General features: G+C 43.3%; 1 protein-coding gene across 3 annotated transcripts in view; it reads right to left on the bottom strand.

Moving 5' to 3' along the window:
- Positions 1-27641, bottom strand: part of PLS3 (plastin 3) — a 165988-nt gene that overhangs the window by 54018 nt on the left and 84329 nt on the right. For all 3 annotated transcript variants that reach the window (XM_073599133.1, XM_073599132.1, XM_073599135.1), the window contains one exon: positions 17854-18017. In XM_073599133.1, the coding sequence (XP_073455234.1) occupies positions 17854-18017 (164 nt within the window). The remainder of the gene's footprint in view (positions 1-17853; positions 18018-27641) is intronic.

Genomic DNA, 27641 nt, shown 5'->3' with positions numbered 1-27641 from the left:
CTTGGGGTGTCTGCTTTCCAAAATGGGGTCATTTGGGGGGGGGGGGGTTTTGCCACCTGGGCATTTCATGGCCTCCGAAACTGTGATAGGCAGTGAAGAGTGAAATCAAAAATTTACGCCCTTAGAAAGCCTGAAGGCAGTGCTTGGTTTTCGGGGTCCTGTGCGCGGCTAGGCTCCCAAAAAGTCCCACACATGTGGTATCCCCATACTCAGGAGAAGCAACAGAATGTATTTTGGGGTGTAATTTCACATATTCCCATGGCATGTTTGAGCAATATATCATTTAGTGACAACTTTGTGCAAAAAAAAAAAAAAAAAAAAAATTTGTCTCTTTCCCGCAATTTGTGTCACAATATAAAATATTCCATGGACTCGACATGCCTCTCAGCAAATAGCTTGGGGTGCCTACTTTCCAAAATGGGGTCATTTGGGGGGGGTTTGAACTGTCCTGGCATTTTATGCATAACATTTAGAAGCTTATGTCACACATCACCCACTCTTCTAACCACTTGAAGACAAAGCCCTTTCTGACACTTTGATTACATGAAAACATTTTTTTTTTTTTGCAAGAAAATTACTTTGAACCCCCAAACATTATATTTTTTTTTAACCACTTGCCGACCGCCTAACGTAGATATACGTCGGCAGAGTGGCACGGGCAGGCAGAATCACGTATATATACGTGATCTGCCTCCCGCGGGCGGGGGGTCCAATCGGACCCCCCCCCGGTGCCAGCGGCGGTCGGCATCTGACTGGGAGCGTCGGGAGGCGAGGGGGAGACCATCCGATCGTGGCCCCCCCCTCGCGATCGCTCCCAGCCAATGGGAATCCTCCTCTGCCTGTGTGTAGTTTCACACAGGCAGAGGATGTGATGTCATCTCTCCTCGGTCTGGCAGTTTCCGTCCAGCGCCGAGGAGAGAAGACATGTAAGTGCACACAACACAAACACACACAGTAGAACATGCCAGGCATACCTTACACCCCCGATCCCCCCCCGATCGCCCCCCGATCCCCCCCCAATCACCCCCCCCCCCTGTCACAAACTGACATTAGCAGTATTTTTTTTTTTTTTTCTGATTACTGCATAGTGTCAGTTTGTGACAGTTACAGTGTTAGGGCAGTGAGTGTTAGGCCCCCTTTAGGTCTAGGATACCCCCCTAACCCGCCCTAATAAAGTTTTAACCCCTTGATCACCCCCTGTCACCAGTGTCACTAAGCGATCATTTTTCTGATCGCTGTATTAGTGTCGCTGGTGACGCTAGTTAGTGAGGTAAATATTTAGGTTTGCCGTCAGCGTTTTATAGCGACAGGGACCCCCATATACTACCGAATAAATGTTTTAACCCCTTGATTGCCCCCTAGTTAACCCTTTCACCACTGATCACCGTATAACTGTTACGGGTGACGCTGGTTAGTTCGTTTATTTTTTATAGTGTCAGGGCACCCGCCGTTTATTACCGAATAAAAGTTTAGCCCCCTGATCGCCCGGCGGTGATATGCGTCGCCCCAGGCAGCGTCAGATTAGCGCCAGTACCGCTAACACCCACGCACGCAGCATACGCCTCCCTTAGTGGTATAGTATCTGTACGGATCAATATCTGATCCGATCAGATCTATACTAGCGTCCCCAGCAGTTTAGGGTTCCCAAAAACGCAGTGTTAGCGGGATCACCCCAGATACCCGCTAGCACCTGCGTTTTGCCCCTCTGCCCGGCCCACCCAAGTGCAGTATCGATCGATCACTGTCACTTACAAAACACTAAACGCATAACTGCAGCGTTCGCAGAGTCAGGCCTGATCCCTGCGATCGCTAACAGTTTTTTTGGTAGCGTTTTGGTGAACTGGCAAGCACCAGCCCCAAGCAGTGTCAGGTTAGCGCCAGTACCGCTAACACCCACGCACGCAGCATACGCCTCCCTTAGTGGTATAGTATCTGATCGGATCAATATCTGATCCGATCAGATCTATACTAGCGTCCCCAGCAGTTTAGGGTTCCCACAAACGCAGTGTTAGCGGGATCAGCCCAGATACCTGCTAGCACCTGCGTTTTGCCCCTCCGCCCGGCCCAGCCCAGCCCACCCAAGTGCAGTATCGATCGATCACTGACACTTACAAAACACTAAATGCATAACTGCAGCGTTCGCAGAGTCAGGCCTGATCCCTGCGATCGCTAACAGTTTTTTTGGTAGCGTTTTGGTGAACTGGCAAGCACCAGCGGCCTAGTACACCCCGGTCGTAGTCAAACCAGCACTGCAGTAACACTTGGTGACGTGGCGAGTCCCATAAGTGCAGTTCAAGCTGGTGAGGTGGCAAGCACAAGTAGTGTCCCGCTGCCACCAAGAAGACAAACACAGGCCCGTTGTGCCCATAGTGCCCTTCCTGCTGCATTCGCCAATCCTAATTGGGAACCCACCGCTTCTGCAGCGCCCGTACTTCCCCCATTCACATCCCCAACCAAATGCAGTCGGCTGCATGAGAGGCATTTTCTTTATGTCCTCCCGAGTACCCCTACCCAACGAACCCCCAAAAAAGATGTCGTGTCTGCAGCAAGCGCGGATATAGGCGTGACACCCTCTATTATTGTCCCTCCTGTCCTGACAATCCTGGTCTTTGCATTGGTGAATGTTTTGAACGCTACCATTCACTAGTTGAGTATTAGCGTAGGGTACAGCATTGCACAGACTAGGCACACTTTCACAGGGTCTCCCAAGATGCCATCGCATTTTGAGAGACCCGAACCTGGAACCGGTTACAGTTACAAAAAAAAGTGTAAAAAAAAAAAAAAAAAAAAAAACATACAAAAATATAAAATAAAAAAAAATAGTTGTCGTTTTATTGTTCTCTCTCTCTCTATTCTCTCTCTATTGTTCTGCTCTTTTTTACTGTATTCTATTCTGCAATGTTTTATTGTTATTATGTTTTATCATGTTTGCTTTTCAGGTATGCAATTTTTTATACCTTACCGTTTACTGTGCTTTATTGTTAACCATTTTTTTTGTCTTCAGGTACGCCATTCACGACTTTGAGTGGTTATACCAGAATGATGCCTGCAGGTTTAGGTATCATCTTGGTATCATTCTTTTCAGCCAGCGGTCGGCTTTCATGTAAAAGCAATCCTAGCGGCTAATTAGCCTCTAGACTGCTTTTACAAGCCTTGGGAGGGAATGCCCCTCCCCCCCAACGTCTTCCGTGTTTTTCTCTGGCTCTCCTGTCTCAACAGGGAACCTGAAAATGCAGCCGGTGATTCAGCCAGCTGACCATAGAGCTGATCAGAGACCAGAGTGGCTCCAAACATCTCTATGGCCTAAGAAACCGGAAGCTACGAGCATTTTATGACTTAGATTTCGCCGGATGTAAACAGCGCCATTGGGAAATTGGGAAAGCATTTTATCACACCAATCTTGGTGTGGTCAGATGCTTTGAGGGCAGAGGAGAAATCTAGGGTCTAATAGACCCCAATTTTTGCAAAAAAGAGTACCTGTCACTACCTATTGCTATGATAGGGGATATTTACATTCCCTGAGATAATAAAAATGATTAAAAAAAAAAAAAAATGAAAGGAACAGTTTAAAAATAAGATAAAAAAATAATAATAATAAAGAAAAAAAAAAAAAAAAAAAAAAAAAGCACCCCTGTCCCCCCTGCTCTCGCGCTAAGGCGAACGCAAGCGTCGGTCTGGCGTCAAATGTAAACAGCAATTGCACCATGCATGTGAGGTATCGCCGCGAAGGTCAGATCGAGGGCAGTAAGTTTAGCAGTAGACCTCCTCTGTAAATCTAAAGTGGTAACCTGTAAAGGCTTTTAAAGGCTTTTAAAAATGTATTTAGTTTGTCGCCACTGCACGTTTGTGCGCAATTTTAAAGCATGTCATGTTTGGTATCCATGTACTCGGCCTAAGATCATCTTTTTTATTTCATCAAACATTTGGGCAATATAGTGTGTTTTAGTGCATTAAAATGTAAAAAAGTGTGTTTTTTCCCCAAAAAATGCGTTTGAAAAATCGCTGCGCAAATACTGTGTGAAAAAAAAAAATGAAACACCCACCATTTTAATCTGTAGGGCATTTGCTTTAAAAAAAATATATAATGTTTGGGGGTTCAAAGTAATTTTCTTGCAAATAAAAATTATTTTTTTATGTAAACAATAAGTGTCAGAAAGGGCTTTGTCTTCAAGTGGTTAGAAGTGTGGGTGATGTGTGACATAAGCTTCTAGATGTTGCGCATAAAATGCCAGGACAGTTCAAAACCCCCCCAAATGACCCCATTTTGGAAAGTAGACACCCCAAGCTATTTGCTGAGAGTCATGTTGAGTCCATGGAATAATTTATATTGTGACACAAGTTGCGGGAAAGAGACAATTTTTTATTTTTTTTATTTTTTTTTGCGCAAAGTTGTCACTAAATGATATATTGCTCAAACATGCCATGGGAATATGTGAAATTACACCCCAAAATACATTCTGCTGCTTCTCCTGAGTATGGGGATACCACATGTGTGAGACTTTTTGGGAGCCTAGCCGCGTACGGGACCCCGAAAACCAAGCACCGCCTTCAGGCTTTCTAAGGCCGTAAATTTTTGATTTCACTCTTCACTGCCTATCACAGTTTCGGAGGCCATGGAATGCCCAGGTGGCAAAAAAAACCCCCAAATGACCCCATTTTGGAAAGTAGACACCCCAAGCTATTTGATGAGAGGTATAGTGAGTATTTTGCAGACCTCACTTTTTGTCACAAAGTTTTGAAAATTGAAAAAAAAAAAATTTTTTTTCTCGTCTTTCTTTATTTTCAAAAACAAATGAGAGCTGCAAAATACTCACCATGCCTCTCAGCAAATAGCTTGGGGTGTCTACTTTCCAAAATGGGGTCATTTGGGGGGGGGTTTGTGCCACCTGGGCATTCCATGGCCTCCGAAACTGTGATAGGCAGTGAGGAGTAAAATCAAAAATGTACGCCCTTAGAAATCCTGAAGGCAGTGCTTGGTTTTCGGGGCCCCGTACGCGGCTAGGCTCCCAAAAAGTCCCACACATGTGGTATCCCCATACTCAGGAGAAGCAGCTAAATGTATTTTGGGGTGCAATTCCACATATGCCCATGGCCTGTGTGAGCAATATATCATTTAGTGACAACTTTTTGTAATTTTTTTTTTTTTTTTTGTCATTGTTCAATCACTTGGGACAAAAAAAATGAATATTCAATGGGCTCAACATGCCTCTCAGCAAATTCCTTGGGATGTCTACTTTCCAAAATGGGGTCATTTGTGGGGGTTTTGTACTGCCCTGCCATTTTAGCACCTCAAGAAACGACATAGGCAGTCATAAATTAAAGGCTGTGTAAATTCCAGAAAATGTACCCTAGTTTGTAGACGCTATAACTTTTGCGCAAACCAATAAATATACACTTATTGACATTTTTTTTACCAAAGACATGTGGCCGAATACATTTTGGCCTAAATGTATGACTAAAATTGAGTTTATTGGATTTTTTTTAGAACAAAAAGTAGAAAATATCATTTTTTTTCAAAATTTTCGGTCTTTTTCCGTGTATAGCGCAAAAAATAAAAACGGCAGAGGTGATCAAATACTATCAAAAGAAAGCTCTATTTGTGGGAAGAAAAGGACGCAAATTTCGTTTGGGTACAGCATTGCATGACCGCGCAATTAGCAGTTAAAGCGACGCAGTGCCGAATTGTAAAAAGTGCTCTGGTCAGGAAGGGGGTAAAACCTTCCGGGGCTGAAGTGGTTAAAGCAAATGCCCTACAGATTAAAATGGGTGTTTCATTTTTTTTTTTATACACAGTATTTGCGCAGCGATTTTTCAAACGCATTTTTTGGGGAAAAAAACACACTTTTTAAAATTTTAATGCACTAAAACAACACTATATTGCCCAAATGTTTGATGAAATAAAAAAGATGATCTTAGGCCGAGTTCATGGATACCAAACATGACATGCTTTAAAATTGCGCACAAACGTGCAGTGGCAACAAAATTAATACATTTTTAAAAGCCTTTACAGGTTACCACTTTAGATTTACAGAGGAGGTCTACTGCTAAAATTACTGCCCTCGATCTGATCTTCAAGGTGATACCTCACATGCATGGTGCAATTGCTGTTTACATTTGACGCCAGACCGACGCTTTGCACGAGAGCAGGGGGGTCAGGGTGCTTTTTTTTTTTTTTTTTTTTGCTTTTTTATCTTATTTTTAAACTGTTCCTTTCATTTTTTTTTTTTTTTTTTTTTTTTAATCATTTTTGTTGTTATCTCAGGGAATGTAAATATCCCCTATGATAGCAATAGGTAGTGACAGGTACTCTTTTTTGAAAAAATTGGGGTCTATTAGACCCTAGATTTCTCCTCTGCCCTCAAAGCATCTGACCACAACAAGATCGGTGTGATAAAATGCTTCCCCAATTTCCCAATGGCGCTGTTTACATCCGGCGAAATCTAAGTCATAAAATGCTCGTAGCTTCCGGTTTCTTGGCCATAGAGATGTTTGGAGCCACTCTGGTCTCTGATCAGCTCTATGGTCAGCTGGCTGAATCACCGGCTGAATTCCCAGGTTCCCTGTTGAGACAGGAGAGCCAGAGAAAAACACGGAAGACGGTGGGGGGGGGGGGGCATTCCCTCCCACTGCTTGTAAAAGCAGTCTAGAGGCTAATTAGCCGCTAGGATTGCTTTTACATGAAAGCCGACCGCTGGCTGAAAATAATGATACCAAGATGATACCTAAACCTGCAGGCATCATTCTTGTATAACCACTCAAAGTCGTGAATGGCGTACCTGAAGACAAAAAAATGGTTAACAATAAAGCACAGTAAACGGGAAAGTATAAAAAATTGCGTACCTGAAAAGCAAATATGATAAAACATAACAATAAAACATTGCAGAATAGAATACAGTAAAAAAGAGCAGAACAATAGAGAGAATAGAGAGAGAACAATAAAACGACAACTATTTTTTTTTATTTTATATTTTTGTTTGTGGTTTTTTTTTTTTTTTTTTACACTTTTTTTGTAACTGTAACTTTTATAACTGTAACCGGTTCCAGGTTCGGGTCTCTCAAAATGCGATGGCATCTTGGGAGACCCTGTGAAATGGCGCCTAGTCTGTGGAATGCTGTACCCTACGCTAATACTCAACTAGTGTATTGTAGCGTTCAAAACATTCACCAAAGCAAAGACCGGGATTGTCAGGACAGGAGGGACAATAATAGTGGGTGTCACGCCTATATCCTCGCTTGCTGCAGACACATCTTTTTTGGGGGGGTTCGTTGGGTAGTGGTACTCGGGAGGACATAAAGAAAATGCCTCTCATGCAGCCGACTGCATATGGTTGGGGATGTGAATGGGGGAAGTACGGGTGCTGCAGAAGTGGTGGGTTCCCAATTAGGATTGGCGAATGCAGCAGGAAGGGCACTATGGGCACGACGGTCCTGTGTTTGTCTTTTTGGTGGCAGCGGGACACTACTTGTGCTTGCCACCTCACCAGCTTGAACTGCACTTATGGGACTCACCACATCACCAAGTCTTATTGCAGTGCTGGTTTGACTACGACCGGGGTGTACTAGGCCGCTGGTGCTTGCCAGTTCACCAAAACGCTACCAAAAAAAACTGTTAGCGATCGCAGGGATCAGGCCTGACTCTGCGAACGCTGCAGTTATGCGTTTAGTGTTCTGTAAGTGACAGTGATCGATACTGCACTTGGGTGGGCTGGGCTGGGCCGGGTGGAGGGGCAAAACACAGGTGCTAGCAGGTATCTGGGCTGATCCCGTTAACACTGCGTTTTTGGGAACCCTAAACTGCTGGGGACGCTAGTATAGATCTGATCGGATCAGATATTGATCCGTTCAGATACTATACCACTAAGGGAGGCGTATGCTGCGTGCGTGGGTGTTAGCGGTACTGGCGCTAATCTGACGCTGCCTAGGGCGACGCATATCACCGCCAGGTGATCAGGGGGCTAAACCTTTATTCGGTAATAAACGGCGGGTGCCCTGACACTATAAAAAATATACGAACTAACCAGCGTCACCCGTAACACTTATACGGTGATCAGTGGTGAAAGGGTTAACTAGGGGGCAAACAAGGGGTTAAAACATTTATTAGGTAGTATATGGGGGTCCCTGTCACTACAAAACGCTGATGGCGAACCTAAATATTTACGTCCCTAACTAGCATCACCAGCGACACTAATACAGCGATCAGAAAAATGATCCCTTAGCGACACTGGAGACGGGGGGTGATCAAGGGGTTAAAACTTTATTAGGGAGGGTTAGGGGGGTATCCTAGTCCTAAAGGGGGCTAACACTCACTGCCCTAACACACTGTCACAAACTGGCACCATGCAGTAATCAGAAAAAAAAAAAAACTGCTTGGTGTCAGTGTGACGGGGGGGGGGGGGCGATCGGGGGTGTAAAGTGTGCCTGGCATGTTCTACTGTGTGTGTTTGTGTTTTACACTCACTCAGATTTCTTCTCTCCTTGGCGCCGGAACGGAAACTGCCGAGCCGAGGAGAGATGACATCACATCCTCTGCCTGTGTGTACTACACATAGGCAGGGGAGGATTCTCATTGGCTGGGAGCGATCGCGAGGGGGGGGCCACGATCAGATGGCCTCCCCCTCATCTCTGATCGCTCCCAGACCAAAGCCGACCGCCGCTGGCTCCGATCGGACCCCCCGCCCGCGGGAAGGCAATCACGTACCAGGTACGTGATTTTGCCTGCCCGTGCCATTCTGTTGACGTATATCGTCATTAGGCGGTCGGCAAGTGGTTAATGCGCAACAAAATACAGTGGAACCTCGGTTTGTGAGTAATGCGGTTAACGAGCGTTTCACAAAACGAGCACTGTATTTACAAAAATTCTAACAGTTTGCGAGTGTTGTCTCGCAAAAAGAGCAGGATTCAGGCCAAAAGTGGTGTGCAGTACCGCTTTTGGCCTGAGGTGGGGGGGCGCCGGAGCCAAACAGCGCTGATCGTCGGCATTTGGAAATGCACGGAAAGGCCTGAGGACAGTTCGGCTGACCTCGGAAAGGCTCGTGAACAAAGTCTTTCCGAAGTTGGCTGAGGTCAGCCGAAGTGTGCCCGAGCCTTTTCGTCCGTTTCCGAGGCTCTCCGCCCCCCCCCCCCCCCCCCCCCCCGGCCGCATGCGGTATTGCATCCCATTGAAGTCAATGCGGAACTAATTCTTTTCGTTTCCATTGACTTCAATGGGAAAACGCGCTTTGATATGCGAGTACTTTGGATCATGAGCATACTCCTGGAACGGATTATGCTCGTAATCAGAGGTTCCACTGTATGGATTAATGCACATATGTTTGTAGCGCACCCCCTTAAGGGCCGTGCTGGGATCCCCCACCCTGCACAGCCAGGCACAACAAATTTTCGCAGGCAGTGAACAGTTTGTGAATTTGTTCAATTATTGAGGGTAATAACGTGGATAGGAATCGGAGGTTATGGGATGCCCACTTAACTTTAGAACTTCAGGGACAATTCCTATATACAGCTCCACTTCTTCCTCCAGCACACGCTTGCTGAACCCAGGTGGATCACTGTATGAAGATCTGACAGTCACTCAATACGATTAAAGGCAACGGCCTATTACAGGCAGTAACCCGAGGCCCCTTGGTTGTGTAGCAAAAAAATAAGTGTCCAGATTGTACGCTTCCTCCTGTGGCTACTGCTCCCAGCATCAACTATTCAGGAACTGCCAGCCCACCTGGCTCTAGCTGCCCCTCTCACTAACCCTCCAGGATAATTCTCCACAGTCCTCCAGACTGACACACCAGTCCACTCGGCTGACTCAGGAGATCTTCCAGTAGTGCTGACCTGCTCCTGCTGTCATCTCCTTGCTCCCGTACCTCCAGGAAGGGCTTCCTCCATTTTTGTTATGGCAGGAGCCTTCCAGCACCCGAGCCCTGGCCCAAGATCCCACCCCCTCCCGCCCTCAGACTAGGGGCCCCTTCTGAGGGCCACCAACATTCTTCTCAACACTCCATCTCCACCTTCCACCCAGCTGCCCCCTGCCAGCCCTTTACTAGGGATTGGCTGAGGCCCTCAAATATTCCAACCAGCTCCTCCTAACCTCCACTCACTATGTTTAGAACATTCTACAATGTCCCAAAAAAACAGGGGAAGGCACCAGAGAGGTTGCAAGGATAAGTCATCCAGCCCTGAGTCACTGAACCCTGAACCAGATTCACAGCTTAAGCTTAGCCCTGAGCTGAACTAAATTTGCCTAACAAACCTAGCACACTAGAGGCTCTACATGTTATATGTGCTGAAAAACTGTAAATTAACCCTTAAAAGGATAACTTTACTAAAAGTAGTAATGCTCAGACAACTTACTCTGGGTATGTGGCTGTGATGAACTAGTTTTGAATATAAGTAGTCATCCCAGCTTTAGACACATTTACAAAGATGTTGAAAAGTTATATATTTAAAGATCTAAGTAGCACTTCTATAGATTTTAAAAGATAAGATTTGAAGGCATAAAAACAGAAAATTAAAAAAAGAAAAAGGATAAGACTTGCCTGTCACTTGAAATGTCTAGACAATGTAAAAAAAACAAAAAACAAACAAAAAAAAAAAAAAACAAACAACTGCAGCAACAGCAAGTGGCCAATATACTGTACTTGTGGCAAACAAATGGTCTGTCCACCATGACCAAAACCAGTCTGTCACATGAATGTCAAAAGTGCTTCATAAACAAACAACGTAACTTGACAGAGAAGGTAAAAAAGGTACACAGACTGACATATCTCCTTAACCCCCAGTCCAGGAACCTGGAGAAGGTGGGCTGACTGCAGCTTTCAAGTGGTTAGGCAACAGGTTGGAACATGGCCCAGAAGTGCAAGCAGAGGGGGTTCATTGATGTCTGCCCAACAAATATGAGAATGCCTCCTAATTAAATCATCAGGCAGAGCCAGTCTAGTTTATTACCATGACTTCTGAACATGCATGGCTGATTTTTTTCCTAATTGCCAAAAACCAGCTTCCTCAGGAATATGGAACAATTTGGGGTCTAAAAAGCTCTAATTGCATAAGAGCAAAGTATCATAACTGGAGAGAGTGGAAATGTCAACCACACTCTACAGTGTCTTGATAGATGACAAAAAAAAAAAAGCTGCAACCAAGTCCCCCAACAACAGAGCAGCAGTCTAGTACGACTTGACATTTTCAATTCTGTGGGCATATTTGCACCACATACACCATGAACTCCTAGAAAACATGATCAGGAATGTCAGACATAAAAAGACAGGAACTAGCCTGCCATACAGAACTAGAAAATCACGTATAAAAGCCAATTCCACCTTTCTGACCATTTTTCAAACATATTTAGAGTGTAACATGAAACGTCGTCTACATACACAGCTCCCTAAACACTCCCTTCTTTTAAATTATTGCAGAGTTCTTCACTCCACAGCATCCTGTCAAATTTGACATGGACAAGGTTGTGCGTGGCTCTGCCCACACAACCACAACGGTCATTTACAGACAGTTGTGAATAAAATTACTACAAATCCCTATCTTCCACCATAGATTTTCTCAATGGAGCACAAGTATCGGGACATTACTGCACTTGTAGTCCATTACTGGTGTAATGCTTTGCAGGCTCAAATGCAAAAATAAAATATATAACTGCACATTTTTGCCTTTTGCAAAGTGTGTGTGTGTGTAAAATTTCTCTTCTGCAAAAGGCGGAATTCTCCTTTAATAACTTGGCAAAAATGTAAATGAATAAAGTAGGAGAAAATTACTATTGGTATTTAAAAACAATAGGGTCAGTGGGGACAGAATCAGTAGACGAGTTGCTCTCACATTCAAGAACATCTTTACAAGGTAATTACCAATGTACGCCACAGATAAGCGTATCTGAGGTAATCTCTGAGGTGCATGCATCTAGAGCAGCCTCTCAGCCTTTTCAGGTTTCAGGGAACCCCTGCTAAAACTTACTATATCTAAGGCCCCATGTACACGGGACGCTGAGGCAAAGAATGAACTCATTTTTTTGACACCTTGAAACCGGCGCTTAAAACGCCCGTTTAGCTGCGTTTGCATGCAGCTTTTAACCGTATTTGCGTCTAGAAGCGTTTATTAAGATTACCTCATTTAAGACCCCCCCCCAAAGCTCAAAAAACATTGTTAGTTAACTTTTTCAGCCATTTTCACCAGAGTCAGTAGCAGCAGCAAAGAGAGCAGTTGTCTACTTGTATTTGCCTCTATTTCTGTGCTTTATTTTGCAGTGGATCCAATAATCAGCATATGTGAGGAAATGCTCCTGACATTGCTGTTGATGAGGCTAGAACAACGTAGAAAATTGCGTGAGAGGTCCAGAGTCACCTGCCACAAGTTGTGGATTGTCCACTGCCACAAGTTGCAGATTGTCATTTGCTGCGTCACCTGCCACAAGTTGCGGATGGTCCACTTGCCACAAGTTGCGGATGGTCCACTTGCCACAAGTTGCGGATGGTCCACTTGCCACATCACCTGCCACAAGTTGCGGATTTCCACTTGCCACGTCATCTGCCACAAGTTGCGGATGGTTCACCTGCCACAAGTTGCAGATTGTCATTTGCCACGTCACCTGCCACAAGTTGCAGATTGTCATTTGCCACGTCACCTGCCACAAGTTGCAGATTGTAATTTGCCACGTCACCTGCCACAAGTTGCAGATTGTAATTTGCCACGTCACCTGCCACAAGTTGCGGATTGTCCACTTGCCACGCCACCTGCCACAAGTTGCTTGTTCAAATCTAACATATGGGTCAAACTCCAATTATACTTCGGATAACCAGCAATGCTAGTGGTGTATTGGATTGGATCAAGGGCTCATTGAGGTATATAAATGGTCTATGAATCATTGCAAGCAATTACAATGGTTTTTCATCATTTGCCATCATTTTTGAGATTTTTAATGTAAAAAAAAAAAATATAGGGCAATTTTAAAAACGCTTATAAACAAAAATGCAGCTAAACGCCGGTACAGCGTTTGGCATCTGAAACGTGGAAATCTTCTGCGTCTGAACCCATTTTTTTTTTTTTTTGCTTCCAAAGAAAACGCTGTTAAACGCAACTGCAAAAAAACGTCAATAAACGAGACTGTACATGGTCACATAGGATAACACTGAATGAGTTCAGGGGCAGTTGAAAAAAAGCGTCTAACTGTCTCTGAATGTGTGTTTAGCAGCGTCCCGTGTACACAGGGCTAAAACTCAGTGTGATGGTCAGAAAGGCCTTGTGCACACGAGACGCTGTTAAACGCGTATTCAGAGGCAGTTGGACACTTTTTTCAACTGCCCCTGAACCCATTCAATGTTATCCTATGTGTCCATGTACACAGTCTCGTTTTTTGGCATTTTTAGGCAGTTGCGTTTAACCTCATTTTTCCAGAAGCAAAAAAATGGGTTCAGACACAAAAGTTTTCCACGTTTCAGACGCCAAACGCGGCTAAACGCCAGTACCGCATTTACGTTTATAAGTGTTTTTAAAGGAACATTTTACGACCCGACTTTGGTGTGCTAACACAGTGGAACTAACACTATAACATATGCAAATTTGGGGCTGCTAGCACCAAGTGGCCTTGTGATATGGGGCCCCAAAGTCGGGTCACAAAATGTCATTCTCTGCTGCAGAAGTGCTTGACATTTTGTGATCCGACTTTGGGGGCCCGTATCTCAGCGCCACTTGGTGCTAGGAACCCCAAATTTGGATATGTTGTAGTGCTAGTTCCACTGTGTTAGCACACTAAATTTGGGGTTCCTAGCACCAAGTGGTCCCAAGATACGGGGCCCCAAATTTGGGTCGCAAAATTTCACACTGCTCTGCAGACGCTTCTAGACGCAAACGCGGTAAAACGGGCGTTTCTAAACGCCGGTTTCAGCTTTTAAAAACGTGTTCAGCAGAGTTTGCACCGGCGTCTCGTGTGCATGAGGCCTAAGAAAAATGCTCCTTACACTTGGACATTTGGAAGAATTAGCCCCTTACAGATAGCTAAAAGGATTAATGGCGTTAATGGGAACGTATCCAAGAGGCAGAACTTGCTCAAGGAACCCCTAATCTCTGGAGGAACCCCAGGGTTCCATGGAACCCAGGTTGAGATACCCTGATCTACAATACCCATATTGCTTTAAATTATTAACTATGTGACTGTTATGAGGTACTGTAAAATACATTTTAATAAGCAGCAGTGCCAATTGAACATCAGAAACACTTTGAGGTTCTATTACCATTGGCTGAGGACCCGAGTTGTAGCCATTTCCTTTCCCACTGCATTGAGAGCAATGAAGTAGTTCCAGTTGTAAAAAGCTCAGATATGGTTCTTACAGATAAATAAATGTGCTGACCCAAAAAGAAATATGCATTATTTTTCTCTGGGCCTATCTCCTACTGGAAGGGGCAAGCACATGTAGAGATGATTCCCAATACGCCTATGTATTGCAAGATTGTGCGCTTATAGTTTTTCAATGTCTAGTTCTGGGTTATGGAAATACCTACAAAATGAATGTAGCAATTCTTACAGTGAATAGCACAGAACTCAGATTAAGGTTATATTCAGACAGCCGTGTTATAATAATGCTCAGTAAAATGAAAGGTTAACCACATGTTGCCACAATGCGTGGCAACATGTGCGCAGTGGTGCTCTGTTTTTCAGTGCTAATTATTTTGAATACCACCCCAAACTACACTGGTGCAGCCAATGAATGATTTTTGGGATATTAGAGTGCACTGAAAGCATATTCAAAATGAAGGGGCTGCCTTAACACCGAAATAATGCAAGTGCTTTAATGCAATGCAAAGTCTGAATGGGCCTTAGGGAAAATTTAGCAAAGTTTCCACCTTTAGCACCATTGTAGTTTTTTTGCACAAACCTATCTATATACATATTGTATTCTGCCAGACTAGTAACTATGCTTGTCCAGTATTGTGACCCTGCACACCCTGGTCACACTGCATAGACCGTCACATGAGACCATTTCCTGTCCCAGTTTTGCAGCTTCACGTGGAATCTGACTGCACATTTAATCAGTCATCAAGTGCCGATTCACTGGAGGATAAAGCAGGCATGATAATATTCCTTTTAGAACAGTCTGGTAAATTTCAACCGAGTACCACATTCTAAATATATGCACACTTCGGCTATAGGGTTTTGGACTGATTATTCTGCAACAGTAATATGAATGTACAGAAAACACTTTTAGTTTTACGTATTAAAGAATCCCTGTAAAACCCCTCAACTCAAAACACTCCCTGAAGGATAGGGAAAACTACCTTTTGGTTTAAGTTTAGACCATGTCTGAACTAAATCTAAATAACCCATCAACCTCTCAGCAGACAAGGTCAAATCTTTCTTTCCCAGTCTAAGTGGACGCATCCAGTGAACGTCTGCCAGTTCCGTCTGGTCAACATTTTAACAGAGCAGCAGACGGCTAATAAGTTGAACATAGCAGGTATGACGGGCTTCATGCTGGTACTTCTCAGAATTTGCCAGATGTTTCCTTTACACTACAAAAACACAAGCTAATCATAACCACCACAAGGAGTTAATGGTTTCAAAGAACTTGTTTCCCAGCCCCAGCCCAGACACAGCTTGGCCAACACACAGATCTCCTGCAGAGACCTATCACCCAGAAAGTAAACTTCAGAATGTACTGTGCGATTAGCTGGCAGTGGAGATGTAATGTCTGTCAAATACTCAGGGATAGTGTCAATATAAACATAATACATTCACACTCCATAAAAAACCAGCTGTAAACCCTGCCATTGTAGGAGCTAGGAGTCACGATGGAAGCCTTCCAGTTATTCTAGCCTTCATTCCTAGTCAGTGGTAGGACTTGCCCAATAGCCTGCCCAGCACTCGTTCATCATTCACCTATTACTAGAAGGCCATAAACCTAACCAATTACCAGCCAGCTCAGTACTGCAGCCTTAACACTTTAACGTTAAGCACTGAGCAAACAAAGACCCGATAAAATGCCTATTAGAAAGTCATTTTACCTACCAAAGGATTTGCATTTTTTATATATCCAGTCCTGAGATCTAAACAGCTCTGCCACAAAGCAGGGCCCTGTCTGCCAGGGCAAAAGACCTGACTTTTCTGTTAGGTAAAATTAAACGGGTTTTGTCCCTTCTCCTGTCTGACTGGACAGTGAAGTAGCAGGCTGACAAGGTCATCTCTGTCACTGTGCTCTCTCCTCATATCAACATGCTTCTTGTTGGCAAATGAGCACAACTGACTTGCTCCTTGTGCTGCTTTTCGCTCTCCAAATACAGGGTATTTTACAACACTAATCCCAAGTTAAAGAATATGTAAACCCAACACTTCATATTCCCGATTTGTGCCTGCTGTACCATGTACTTGTATGAAAAAGTATCCTGTTCTCTTTGTATTGCTTCCTTTGTGTGAAATCCCTGATGCTCCTCTCCGTCTCTCCACTTTCCAATTACAAATTGACAACACTAAACAGGAGAGCACAGTGTGGTCAGTTCTCTAGCTGTGTTGGAAACTCAGACTGCTCTCCTCCAATGATCTGTCTGTTGTCCTGACATGCCCCGGATGAACAGCCTTTCACTGGGAAGCTCAGTGTACTGCTGTTTTCTCCTACCCCAGCTCTTATGCAGCTGAGAACAGAGGGCATTTGATCACTTATTTAAAAAAAAAAGTATACATACATATAAATGTTTTGCCTTTCATTTCTATTTTAAACTGAATGGGTTGTTTTACAAGGTGATCATTTACAATCACTTTAACTTCAAGTACATACAATACACAGTCACAATGGATTTATTAGACAGGAAGTAGGAGAACATCTGCAACAACAATCTGGCAGTGTGTTGCTCTAGGACAGGGATATGCAATTAGCGGACCTCCAGCTGTTGCAAAACTACAAGTCCCATCATGCCTCTGCCTCTGGGTGTCATGTTTGTGGCCATCAGTCTTGCAATGCCTCACAGGACTTGTGGTTCTGCAACAGCTGGAGGTCCGCTAACTGCATATCCCTGTAACACCATCATCTCCTTTGTATGTGCCACAATAGCTGGACAGTCTGGGATTTCTTCTGATCCAGAAGGGTAACAAACCAGCATAAAATTTAGCCTACAATGTCAGCTTGCCAAACAGTTTTTGGTGGAGTGGGCATTTAGCAACCTAACAATGATGACATTTGCTAGAATAGTAATGTGATCTAGCGTAGGCCGCTCATCTTAAATAAGCTTTGTTTCAACAAAATAAAGAAATTCTCTGCATTTAACCTACTGTAAGGAATGTGAAATTTGTACAGACATTCCTGCTTAAAGTGGAGTTCCAGGATAAACCTAATCTTAAAAATGCCCGCCCCCCACCACCTTTAACACTTATGCTGACTAACCTGTGAGAGAAAGATGTATTGATTTACCTATTTTCAGGCCACTCTGGTCCCGGTCACATGAATTGACTACCATGTGTTAGCCAGCAGCAGCTGCGGGGGAGTGTCAAACAATGGATGGGCGATAGGAGCCTATTAGTCACAACTTTACTAGCCATTGTTGAGCGCCGTCTCCCCTTTCCTGAAGCCACCGCTGGCTGACACAGGGGAGATGTGATTGGACCGAAGCAACCTGAAAATAGCTAAGTATATACAGTACAATTTTCATACACAGGTTAGTGAGCATAGGTGTTATGAGAGAACTTTTAAGATTTGTTCAGGCTTAGCCTGGAATTTCACTTTAAGTCCGACATACAATTTTTTGCATGCCTGTTTTGGACAGGTGTGTTTTTACATTCTGCTAAGACTGAGGAATCCACAATAGCCAGTCTGCATATACAAGGGAAAACAAACAAACATCATATTGCGTCACTTCAACATAGAAAACAGGCCTTACAAATACAAATTCTTCAAAGCATATCTTCCCATCCTTATTTTTGTCACCCTCATTCATCATCTTCTGAATGATCTCTCGCACTTTGTATCCAGGAAGAGGAAGGTTTGCTTCCTTAAATAGAAAATGAAGCTCATAATCCGAGATGTATCCATTGCCGTCCAGATCTAAAACGGAACAAACACAATATTGTCAGATAATAACCTCACAGTCAGAGCCTTTCTAAATATACAACTTCAGAAAATCTGCCGGACAGAAAAACAAAAAAAAAAAAAAAAACACAAAAACACAAAAACACAAAAACACAAAAACACAAAAACACAAAAACACAAAAACACAAAAACACAAAAACACAAAAACACAAACAAAACAAGGGAGGGGGGGGGGATTAAAAAGCTGAAAATATTGAAAAATATACATTAAAAAATGGCAGAAACCATAACTGTGATTCTCATTCTGCTCATGAAATAGTTGAAAGCTAAAATCTAGCTTTCCAATATTGGAAGAACCTTACTTATATGTAAGTGGTACTGTTTTTTTTATTTAATAAACACCAGTCAGTTTTTACCTATGGTGACCCTTTCCTTTCTTTTGGGCTGTATGAATACCAATGTTGAGTGAGGACTTTGGATTGCCATTGTTCCTGGGACTACACAAGATTATGCACTAGATAGTGGTGTGTGGAGGTTGTGGATCGATGTGCCATTCGATTGCCATCCTCAGAAGAAAAGGCCCTGGCTGGGTGTTCGCCACAAGTGAGCTGGTAAGCGTGCACTTTAGGTGGTGGATTCTCACTTTATCCAATGTGAATAATACAGTCACAGGAAAAGTTCTTTACATCAGGTGTCCCTATACACTTTATTGGAGGACTCATTTGCTTCCCTCATTACTCACTCACTTTGGGACTTGTTATACACTTATTAGTGTCACTGCAGTCATTTTGACACACATTGTCACTTGCACTATTGTCACTTTAGATATTTAAAGCGCAGCTCCTATTCTGTTAATTTATGAATATATTTTTGTGTATATTCCACAATTGAGTTGCAGCCACAATAGGGATTGAGCTACAGAGCAGTTTTTCTTTACACATATATAGATTCAACAAGGTGTTAGAAACATTCCTCAGACTTTAATCCATATTGACATGATAGCATCAAGCAGTTACTGCAGATTTTTTCGACTGCACATTCATGATGCAAATCTCCCGTTCCACCACATCCCAAAGGTGCTCTATTGGATTGAGATCTGGTGACTGTGGAGGCCATTGTAGTACAGTGACCACATTGTCTTGTTCAAGAAACCAGTGGTGAGATGAGTTGAACTTTGTGACATGGTGCATTATCCTGCTGGAAGTAGCCATCAGAAGAAGGGTACACTGTAGGTCAAAGGGCTGGACATGGTGAGTAACAATACTCAGGTAGGCTGTGGCATTTAAACGAACCATTATGCCACCACCACCAGTCTGAACGGTTGATACAAGGCAGGATGGATCCATGTTTTTATGCCAAATTCTGACCATACCATCTGAATGTCGCAGCTGAAATCGAGACTCATCAGATCAGGTAACTTTTTCCAATCTTCTATTGTCCAATTTTGGTGAGCCTGTGTGAATTGTAGCCTCAGTTTCCTGTTCTTAGGAGACCGGAGTGACATCTGGTGTGGTCTTCTGCTGCTGTAGCCCATCTGCTTCAAGGTTTGATGTTTTGTGCATTCAGAGATGGTATTCTGCATACCATGGTTGTATCGAGTGGTTATTTGAGTTACTGTTGCCTTTCTATCATCTCAAACCAGTCTGCCCATTCTCCTCGGACCTCAAGGCATTTTTCGTCCACAACTGCGGTTCACTGAATAGCCTCTTTTTCAGACCATTCTCTAAACCCTAGAGATGGTTGTGAGTGAAAATCCCAGTAGATCAGTTTTTTTAAATACTCAGACAAGCCAATCTGGTAACAACTATACCACGTTCAAGGTCACTTAAATCCCCTTTCTTCCCCATTCTGATGCTCAGTTTGAACTTCAGCAAGTCATCTTGACCACGTCTAGATGCCTAAATGCAGGGAGTTGCTGCCATGTGATTGGCTGATTAGCAATTTGTGTTATCAAGCATTTGAACAGGTGTACCAAATACACACACACATTTCTGCATATGTTGCAATTGTTTTAAAATTGTCTCCAATTTAAAAACCCTACAAAACACAGAAAAACACCAGTTGACCCTTCCTTCCTGTAGTGAGCTTACAAAGCTGCCTCTGCTGCATTCAAATCTTAACCAGCGTCATCAGCCCTACCCAACTTCTCATCTACTGGGCTACAGAACCCACCAAGTCCTCCCCTGATCCCCATAACACAAGGGGGATATGTTCTGTAGTCCAGCAAAGGAGAACTGGGAAAGGCTGAAAACAAATGCTTAGGAGCTCAGTGTGGTGGAGGTAGTGTCATTACTACCATTTTTGGCAGAATCAGCAGGTATTTTCTGTACATGCAGCAATTTTTTATTTTTTAAGAGGATGACACATGGAGAAATGTGTTGAGAGGTACTTTTTTTTTTTTTTTTTGCCCAGACATACTTTAATACAGTAAAATCTTCCTATAATTGAAATGTCAGGTTTGGGCAGTTTAATATTTGAAAAATAAATAAAATCAGAGCAATTATCCCCCCACCCAGAAAAATATTGAAAAAGTTAAAGTCATAAAGGCCAAAGTAGAAGGGAAAGATTTTAGCCTTTAGCAGGTATAGCTCACATGGCTAGGAATTTGAAGCCTCTGAAATCACCCCATAAAATGTTTTCACAACGTTCCTATGTCTGATGATCTAGTTAGCAGACCAGACTGAATCAGCTCTGCAGACTGAAAACGTACAGGAATGTTTACACTACAACACAATGCTCCGTAACCCTAACCCACTTAAGAACGCAGAAAGCCTTTAAGGAAAGGGGGTTATGTTAGGTGACTCGTGTCCTCTCTTGAATGCAAACACATGTGCCTTGTCTGGAAAAACATTTTTCCTTCTCTCTGCATGAGAAATCTGGTCACACCAGCACTTTTTGTCATGTCATACTCTAATGACAGCCCTAAGGATCTCAGCTACCTAATGTGGATGGGCCGACAGGGTTAAATAAGAAAAAAGTCAAAACTGCCTGAAGGAAAGCATGCCAAAGACCTGCAGTTTAAATGAAAACTATATTGTGTGGACTCTGCAATCCAGTTGCAGGTGGTAGAGAGGAAACCAGTCATAACTTGGCTTCCTCCAAAGAACCTGAAATTGCCTGAATCAGAGGATGCAAGAAGGAGAAAAATTATTCTACCATATAAAGGCACTCAAAATGAGCTAGGAATAGTTACAAAGCAAACTGGGCTTGGTTAGGAATCCACAGATTAATGATCCGACCTAAGGGTTCAAAATGGGCAAAAGTAGTAAAATTTTAAAAGTACCACTCAAAGCTGGAAATCAAAGACACCTAAACCCCAAGAAATAAAAAAAAAATTTTTAAACCGCAAAAAGGGGACTTAAAAGGTGCCAGAACACATCAATCATAAACTCAACTTTTTATTGTACTCCACCATTATAACATATGTAAATACAAATGTTAAAATTAAGCATGGAATATCGTATATAAATTCTTATGTTGTTGACAAATGCTCTTCGATCGATATGTTTCACCAATCGGCTTCTTCAGGAGACATAAGCATTGTAAGTATTTTCACATTGATATTCAAAAGATTGACTAAACAGCCTTTGCAAGGAATCACTAAAGTTCATGCATAGAGAGAGCTAGCCCCATCAGTGACTTAAAGGCTGTTTAGTCAATGTTTTGAATATCGATGTAGTGACAATACTTACCATGCTTTATGGTTCCTGAAGAAGCAGATTGGCAAAACATGTCGAGCGAAGAGCATTTGTAAACAAAAGAATTTGTACATGATATTCCATGCTCAATTTTAACATTTGTATTTTGGTATCTTTTGATGTAGGAGTAAAATAAAAAAGATTGACATTTTATGATTAATTTGTTATGGCACCTTTAAAGTCCCTTTTTTGCGATTTCAAAAAAAAACCACAAGTCAAATTCCTTTAACACCCTGTTTTGTCACCAAGACAGGATGTAAATTAGTTTCCAAACTGTAATTCAGAAATTTAAGCAATTTTATAAAAAATTTCCTTTGGATAGCATGGAGCAATATTAGAACATATGTCGGTTTTATATTGCTATCTCAGCGTCCATTGAGATTTTCCAACTTTTGTTCTGTGATTGATACAAGGAGTAGTGGAAAATATTCTCAGAACACAAAAAGAAAAAAAGTCCATCAGAGGTTCTTCTCTTTTCACACTCTACCCAAAAAAAAAAAAAAAAAAAAGAAGATGGAGCTGGATATCTACTTTAACCTAAGAGTCAAAAGCAAGGTAATGCAAAATAGGCCAGGCATGATATCAAATAAAAAACCAAAAAACACATAAATTAGATTGAAACGCTAAAATTTAAAGTGGACCTAAAGCCTGGAGGTGTTTTACCTTAATACATTCTCTTCATTAATATAAAAAAACAAAAAAAAAAAAAAAAAAAAACAAACATTTGTGTGCTGCTCTCTTCCAGCCCCAGCCCCTTATACAGCCGTGGCCAAAAGTTTTGAGAATTACACAAATATTAATTTTCCCAAAGTTGGCTGCGTCAGTGTTTTTAGATTTTTGTCAGATGTTACTATGGTATACTGAAGTTTAATTACAAACATTTCATATGTGTCAAAGGCTTTTATTGACATTAAAGGGGTTGGAAAGGCAGAAGGTTTTTTATCTTAAGATAAAAAGCCTTCTGTGTACGGCAGACCCCCTAATACTTAACTGAGCCCCCTCTCTATCCAGCGATGTCCACGAGTCCCTCAGCTGTCCAGGACTCTGCCTCCTGATTGGATGAGAGACAGCAGCGGGAGCTCAGTTAGCCAATCAGGAGAGAGAAGGGGCAGAGCCAGGCCACAGCTCTGTTTCTGAATGAATACATAGAGCTGCAGCTCGCCTCAGGTGCCTCCAAAGAAAGCTGCTTGCTGTGGGGGCACTCAAACCAGAGAGAGAGGGGCCAGGAGCTCCAGCGAGGGAACCGAGAAGAGGAGGATCCGGGCTGCTCTGTGCAAAACCAACTGCACAGAGCAGGCAAGTATAGGTTTGTTATTTTAACCCCTTCCCGACCAGCCGCCGCAGTTATACTGCGGCAGGTTGGCTCCCCTGCGCGATCCGTCATAGCTGTACATCTGCTCTTTAGGACGTTTTAGCAGGTGCGCACCCGCAGCGTGTCCCCGGAGCTGATGCGCGTGTCCGGCGGGCGCAATGACTGTCGGGCACCCGCAATCGCTCATGACAGAGCCAGAACCGTGATCTCTGTGTGTGTGTAAACACAAATCCCGGTGCTCTCGGGGGGAGAGGAGACAGATAGTTTGCGCCTACACCAATCGGTCTCCTCCCCTAGTCAATCCCACCCACCCCCCACAGTTAGAACACACCTAGGGAACACAGTTAACCCCTTGATCGCCCCCTAGTGTTAACCACTTCCCTCCCAATGACATTTATACAGTAATCAGTGGCCATTTGTAGCTCTAATCGCTGTATAAATGTCACTGGTCCTAAAAAAGTGTCAAAAGTGTCCGATCTGTCCGACGCAATGTCGCAGTCACAATAAAAAAAAAAAAAAAAATTCTGATCACCGCTATTACTAGTAAAAAAAATTAAAATAAATAAAATGCCATAAATCTATCCCCTATTTTGTAGATGCTATAACTTTTGCACAAACCAATCAATATACCAATCAATATATGCTTATTGCGATTTTTTTTTACCAAAATATGTAGAATACATATCGGCCTAAAGTGAGGGGAAAAAAATGTGTTTTTTTAAATAATTTGGGATATTTATTACAAAAATTACAAAATATTGTGTTTTTTTCAAAATGGTCACTCTTTTTTGCTTATAGCACAAAAACTAAAAAACGCAGAGGTAATGAAATACCACCAAAAGAAAGCTCTATTTGTGGGGAAAAAAAAAAAGGACATTTATCTTTGTTTGGGTACAACGTCACATGACCACACAATGGTCAGTTAAAGCAACGCAGTGCCATATCGCAAAAAATGGCCTGGTCAGGAAGGGGACAAATCCTTCCGGGGCTGAAGTGGTTAATAGAAAAAACAAATCATTTTAAGTTTATGCAAATATCCAATATTTGCAGTGTTGACCCTTTTTTAAAACCTCTGCAATTCGCAATCAACTTCTGGGCCACATCCTGACTGATGGCAGCCCATTCTGGCATAATCAATGCTTAGAGTTTGTCAGAATTTGTGGGTTTTTTGTTCACCCACCTCTTGAGGATTGACCACAAGTTCTCAATGGGATGAAGGTCTGGGGAGTTTCCTGGCCTTGGACCCAAAATTTTGATGTTTTGTTCTCCAAGCCACTTAGTTATCACTTTTGCCTTATGACAAGGTGCTCCATCATGCTGGAAAAGGCATTGTTCCTCGCCAAACTGTTCTTGGGTGGTTGGGAGAAGTTGCTCTCGGAGGATGTTTTTGTACCATTCTTTATTCATGGCTGTGTTCTTAGGCAAAATTGTGAATGAGCTCACTCCCTTTGGCGGAGATGCAACCCCACACATGAATGGTCTCAGGATGCTTTACTGCTGACATGACACAGGAATGATGGTAGCGCTCACCTTTTCTTCTCCAGACAAGTTTTTTCCGGATGCCCCAATCAAAGGGAATTCATCAGAGAAAATTACCGTATTTATCGGCGTATAACACGCACCGGCGTATAACACGCACCCCAATTTAGGAGGGAATTTTAAGGAAAAAAAACTTTTAGGAGGGAAGTTGAAGGGAAAAAAAAAAAACTTACATTTAAATGCCCATCAGTGCAGCCTTGCCCATCAGTGCAGCCTTGCCCATCAGTGCAGCCTTGCCCATCAGTGCAGCCTTGCCCCATTGCAGCCGTCGATCCCCTGTCCCTGCCATATTGGGCTTCAAAATCGCCGACTGCGATTTGAAAATGGCGCCGCCGGCGCCGAAATACACAGAGCCGGTCCTCGGCTCTTTCCGGCGGCTCTCGTTCACCTTCGGCTCCACTCGTAGTCCCGAGCGGAGCTATCCGAACCGTTCGGATAGCTCCGCTCGGGACTACGAGTGGAGCCGAAGGTGAACGAGAGCCGCCGGAAAGAGCCGAGGACCGGCTCTGTGTATTTCGGCGCCGGCGGCGCCATTTTCAAATCACGGTCGGCGATTTTTAAGTTTTCACAGCTCGGGATCGCAGGGGATCAGCGTATAACACGCACCTGTGACTTTCCCCTGATTTTAAGGGGAAAAAAGTGCGTGTTATACGCCGATAAATACGGTACTTTACTCCAGTCCTCAGCAGTCCAATCCCTGTACCTTTTGCCGAATATCCTGATATTTTTACTGGGGAAGTGGCTGCTTTGCTGCCCTATTTGACACCAGGCCATCCTCCAAAATTATTTTCCTCACTGTGCGTGCAGATGCACTTACACCTGCCTGCTGCCATTCCTGAGCAAGCTCTGCACTGTTGGGGTCCTGATTACAACAATTGAACCGCTCTCCTTGAAGATCCAATAAATGGTTGATTTAGGTGCAGACTTAGAAGCAGCAATATCCTTGCCTGTGAATCCCTTTTCGTGCAAAGCAATGATGACTGCATGTGTTTACTTGCAGATAACCATGGTTAACAGAGGTAGAACAATGATTTCAAGTACCACCCTCCATTTAAAGCTTCCAGTCTGTTATTCTAACTCAATTAGCACTAGAGAGTGATTTCCAGCTTTGTCTTCGTCAACACTGACACCTGTGTTAAGAGAATCACTGACATGTCAGCTGGTCCTTTAGTGACAGGGCTGAAATGCAGTGAAAATGTTTTTTGGGATTTGGTTCATTTTAATGAAAAAGATGGACTTTGCAATTAACTGCAGTTCATCTGATAACTCTTCATAACATTCTGGAGTATATGCAAATTGCCATCATAAAAACTGAGGCAGCAGACTGCGTGAAAATAAATATTTGTGCCATTCTCAAAGCTTTTGGCCAGGGTGTACTTACCTGAGCCCAATCTTGATCCAGCAATATGCACAAAAGCAGCAGCTCTCCCGGCTTATTCCTCACTGGACAGAGGCGGCAGCAGGAACCATGGCCATGGGCCAGTGAAGAGGGAGCAGGGGTGGGACCAAGCCAGTGGACGCACAAGGCCAGCTCGGGAGCATGCTCACGAGTGCCCCATAGCAAGCAGCTTGCTTTGGGGCACTCAGCAGGGTAGAGCAGCAGACATGGCTAGCCGGGGACCCAAGATTATGATCAGGGCTGCTTTGTGCATAAACCACAGCACACAGCCAGTAAACAGAACGTTAGTTTAAAAATAAAAGAAAAGCTTTACAATCACTTTAAGCTGGCCATTTACCTGTAGATTTTTTTGGTTCAGCCTGTAGACTTAATAAAAGAAATCAAATAGATTGCTCATCCACTTTGTTTAGCATGGATAGGGTAATTTCCTGCAGTTACTATGTTCTGATAGAAGAACGTCAGACAGAAAGGTGCCACCCACTGATTGAATCAGACTAAATTTGCTCAGCGCATGGCCAGCTTTACCTTTTCTAAAGAGCTGCATCTGACACAATTGCATTTTTTTTTTTTTTTTTTTTTTTTAACGTATCCTTTCCTACTTTGTTGCCTCTCATTGTAGCAACTTCCTGTCTACACACATACACTCAATTTTTAGCTCAACAATGTCAATGGGTATTCAGAGCAACCCTTTACTAAGTATAGTAAAAGGGTCACATAATTATTTTAATATCTAGTGTGTTAGACAGCCCATACATTATTCTTTTTCTTTGTTCAACCGGTGGGTTGAGCATAAAAAAAAAAAACAAAAACAAACAGATTCTACCAAACATTTGGAGGGGGTTGGGGGAATCCTTCCTGCCGAGTTATTATATTCTGACAGCATGGAGACTTCCAAGCCATCAGAATACACAGATCAGTGCTGTCGCCTATAGTCGATGGCACTGATCGATCGGGAGAAACCCAACAGGCTGGTTGTACAGAAGCCAAATCAGTAGAACTGCTGTACAACCTCCCTGCCCATACCAGGTGTGGATCTGGGGGGGGGGGGGGGATTGGTTGCAGGTGAGCCAGTCAGCGGGTGAGTGAGTGGGCGGTTAGCTCGGCGGGCGGCTCAGTGGGTGAACGGATGGGCCAGTCGGCAGGTGAGCTGACCAATCAGCGGGCAGGGGAGCAGAGAGATGACATCTCTAACCGCCCGTCCTGCATCCCTGCAGTTCCGCCCTCACTGTGCAGGCAGCTGAGAGATTACATTATCTCTCTGATGCCTGACTTCACTTTGGGGCACAGGCAGTGACAATCCCAACTTTAGCAGGAAAGTGCCAATTGTAGCAGGTAAGTGACAATCTGCAACTTGTGGCAGGTGACAAGGCAAGTGACACACTCAGGGCTCCCACTGATTCTGCATTATGGCAAGTTGAACTACTTTATATAACAATGCAATAATAGAAATAACAACCATGGTGCCAGGATGGTTGAAAAGCCAACACCAGCCATTTCCTGATAAACTGCACAAAAAAAAAAAAAAAAAATAATAATTTCCTGGTAGTGCCCCTCCCGAGACTAGAGTCTGGATCCGCTCCTGGCCCATACATGGATGGAAATTTGGCTGTTTCAGAAGGGACCAGACAAATTTCTATCCAGGAATGGCCTGCTTTCGATGAGTGGAATGTGTTAAGTTCCACATGGGAGAA

Source organism: Aquarana catesbeiana, linkage group LG09 (genome assembly GCF_042186555.1).
Source record: "Aquarana catesbeiana isolate 2022-GZ linkage group LG09, ASM4218655v1, whole genome shotgun sequence".
Taxonomy (NCBI): domain Eukaryota; kingdom Metazoa; phylum Chordata; class Amphibia; order Anura; family Ranidae; genus Aquarana; species Aquarana catesbeiana.
This window is presented reverse-complemented; position numbering and strand designations above follow the sequence as displayed.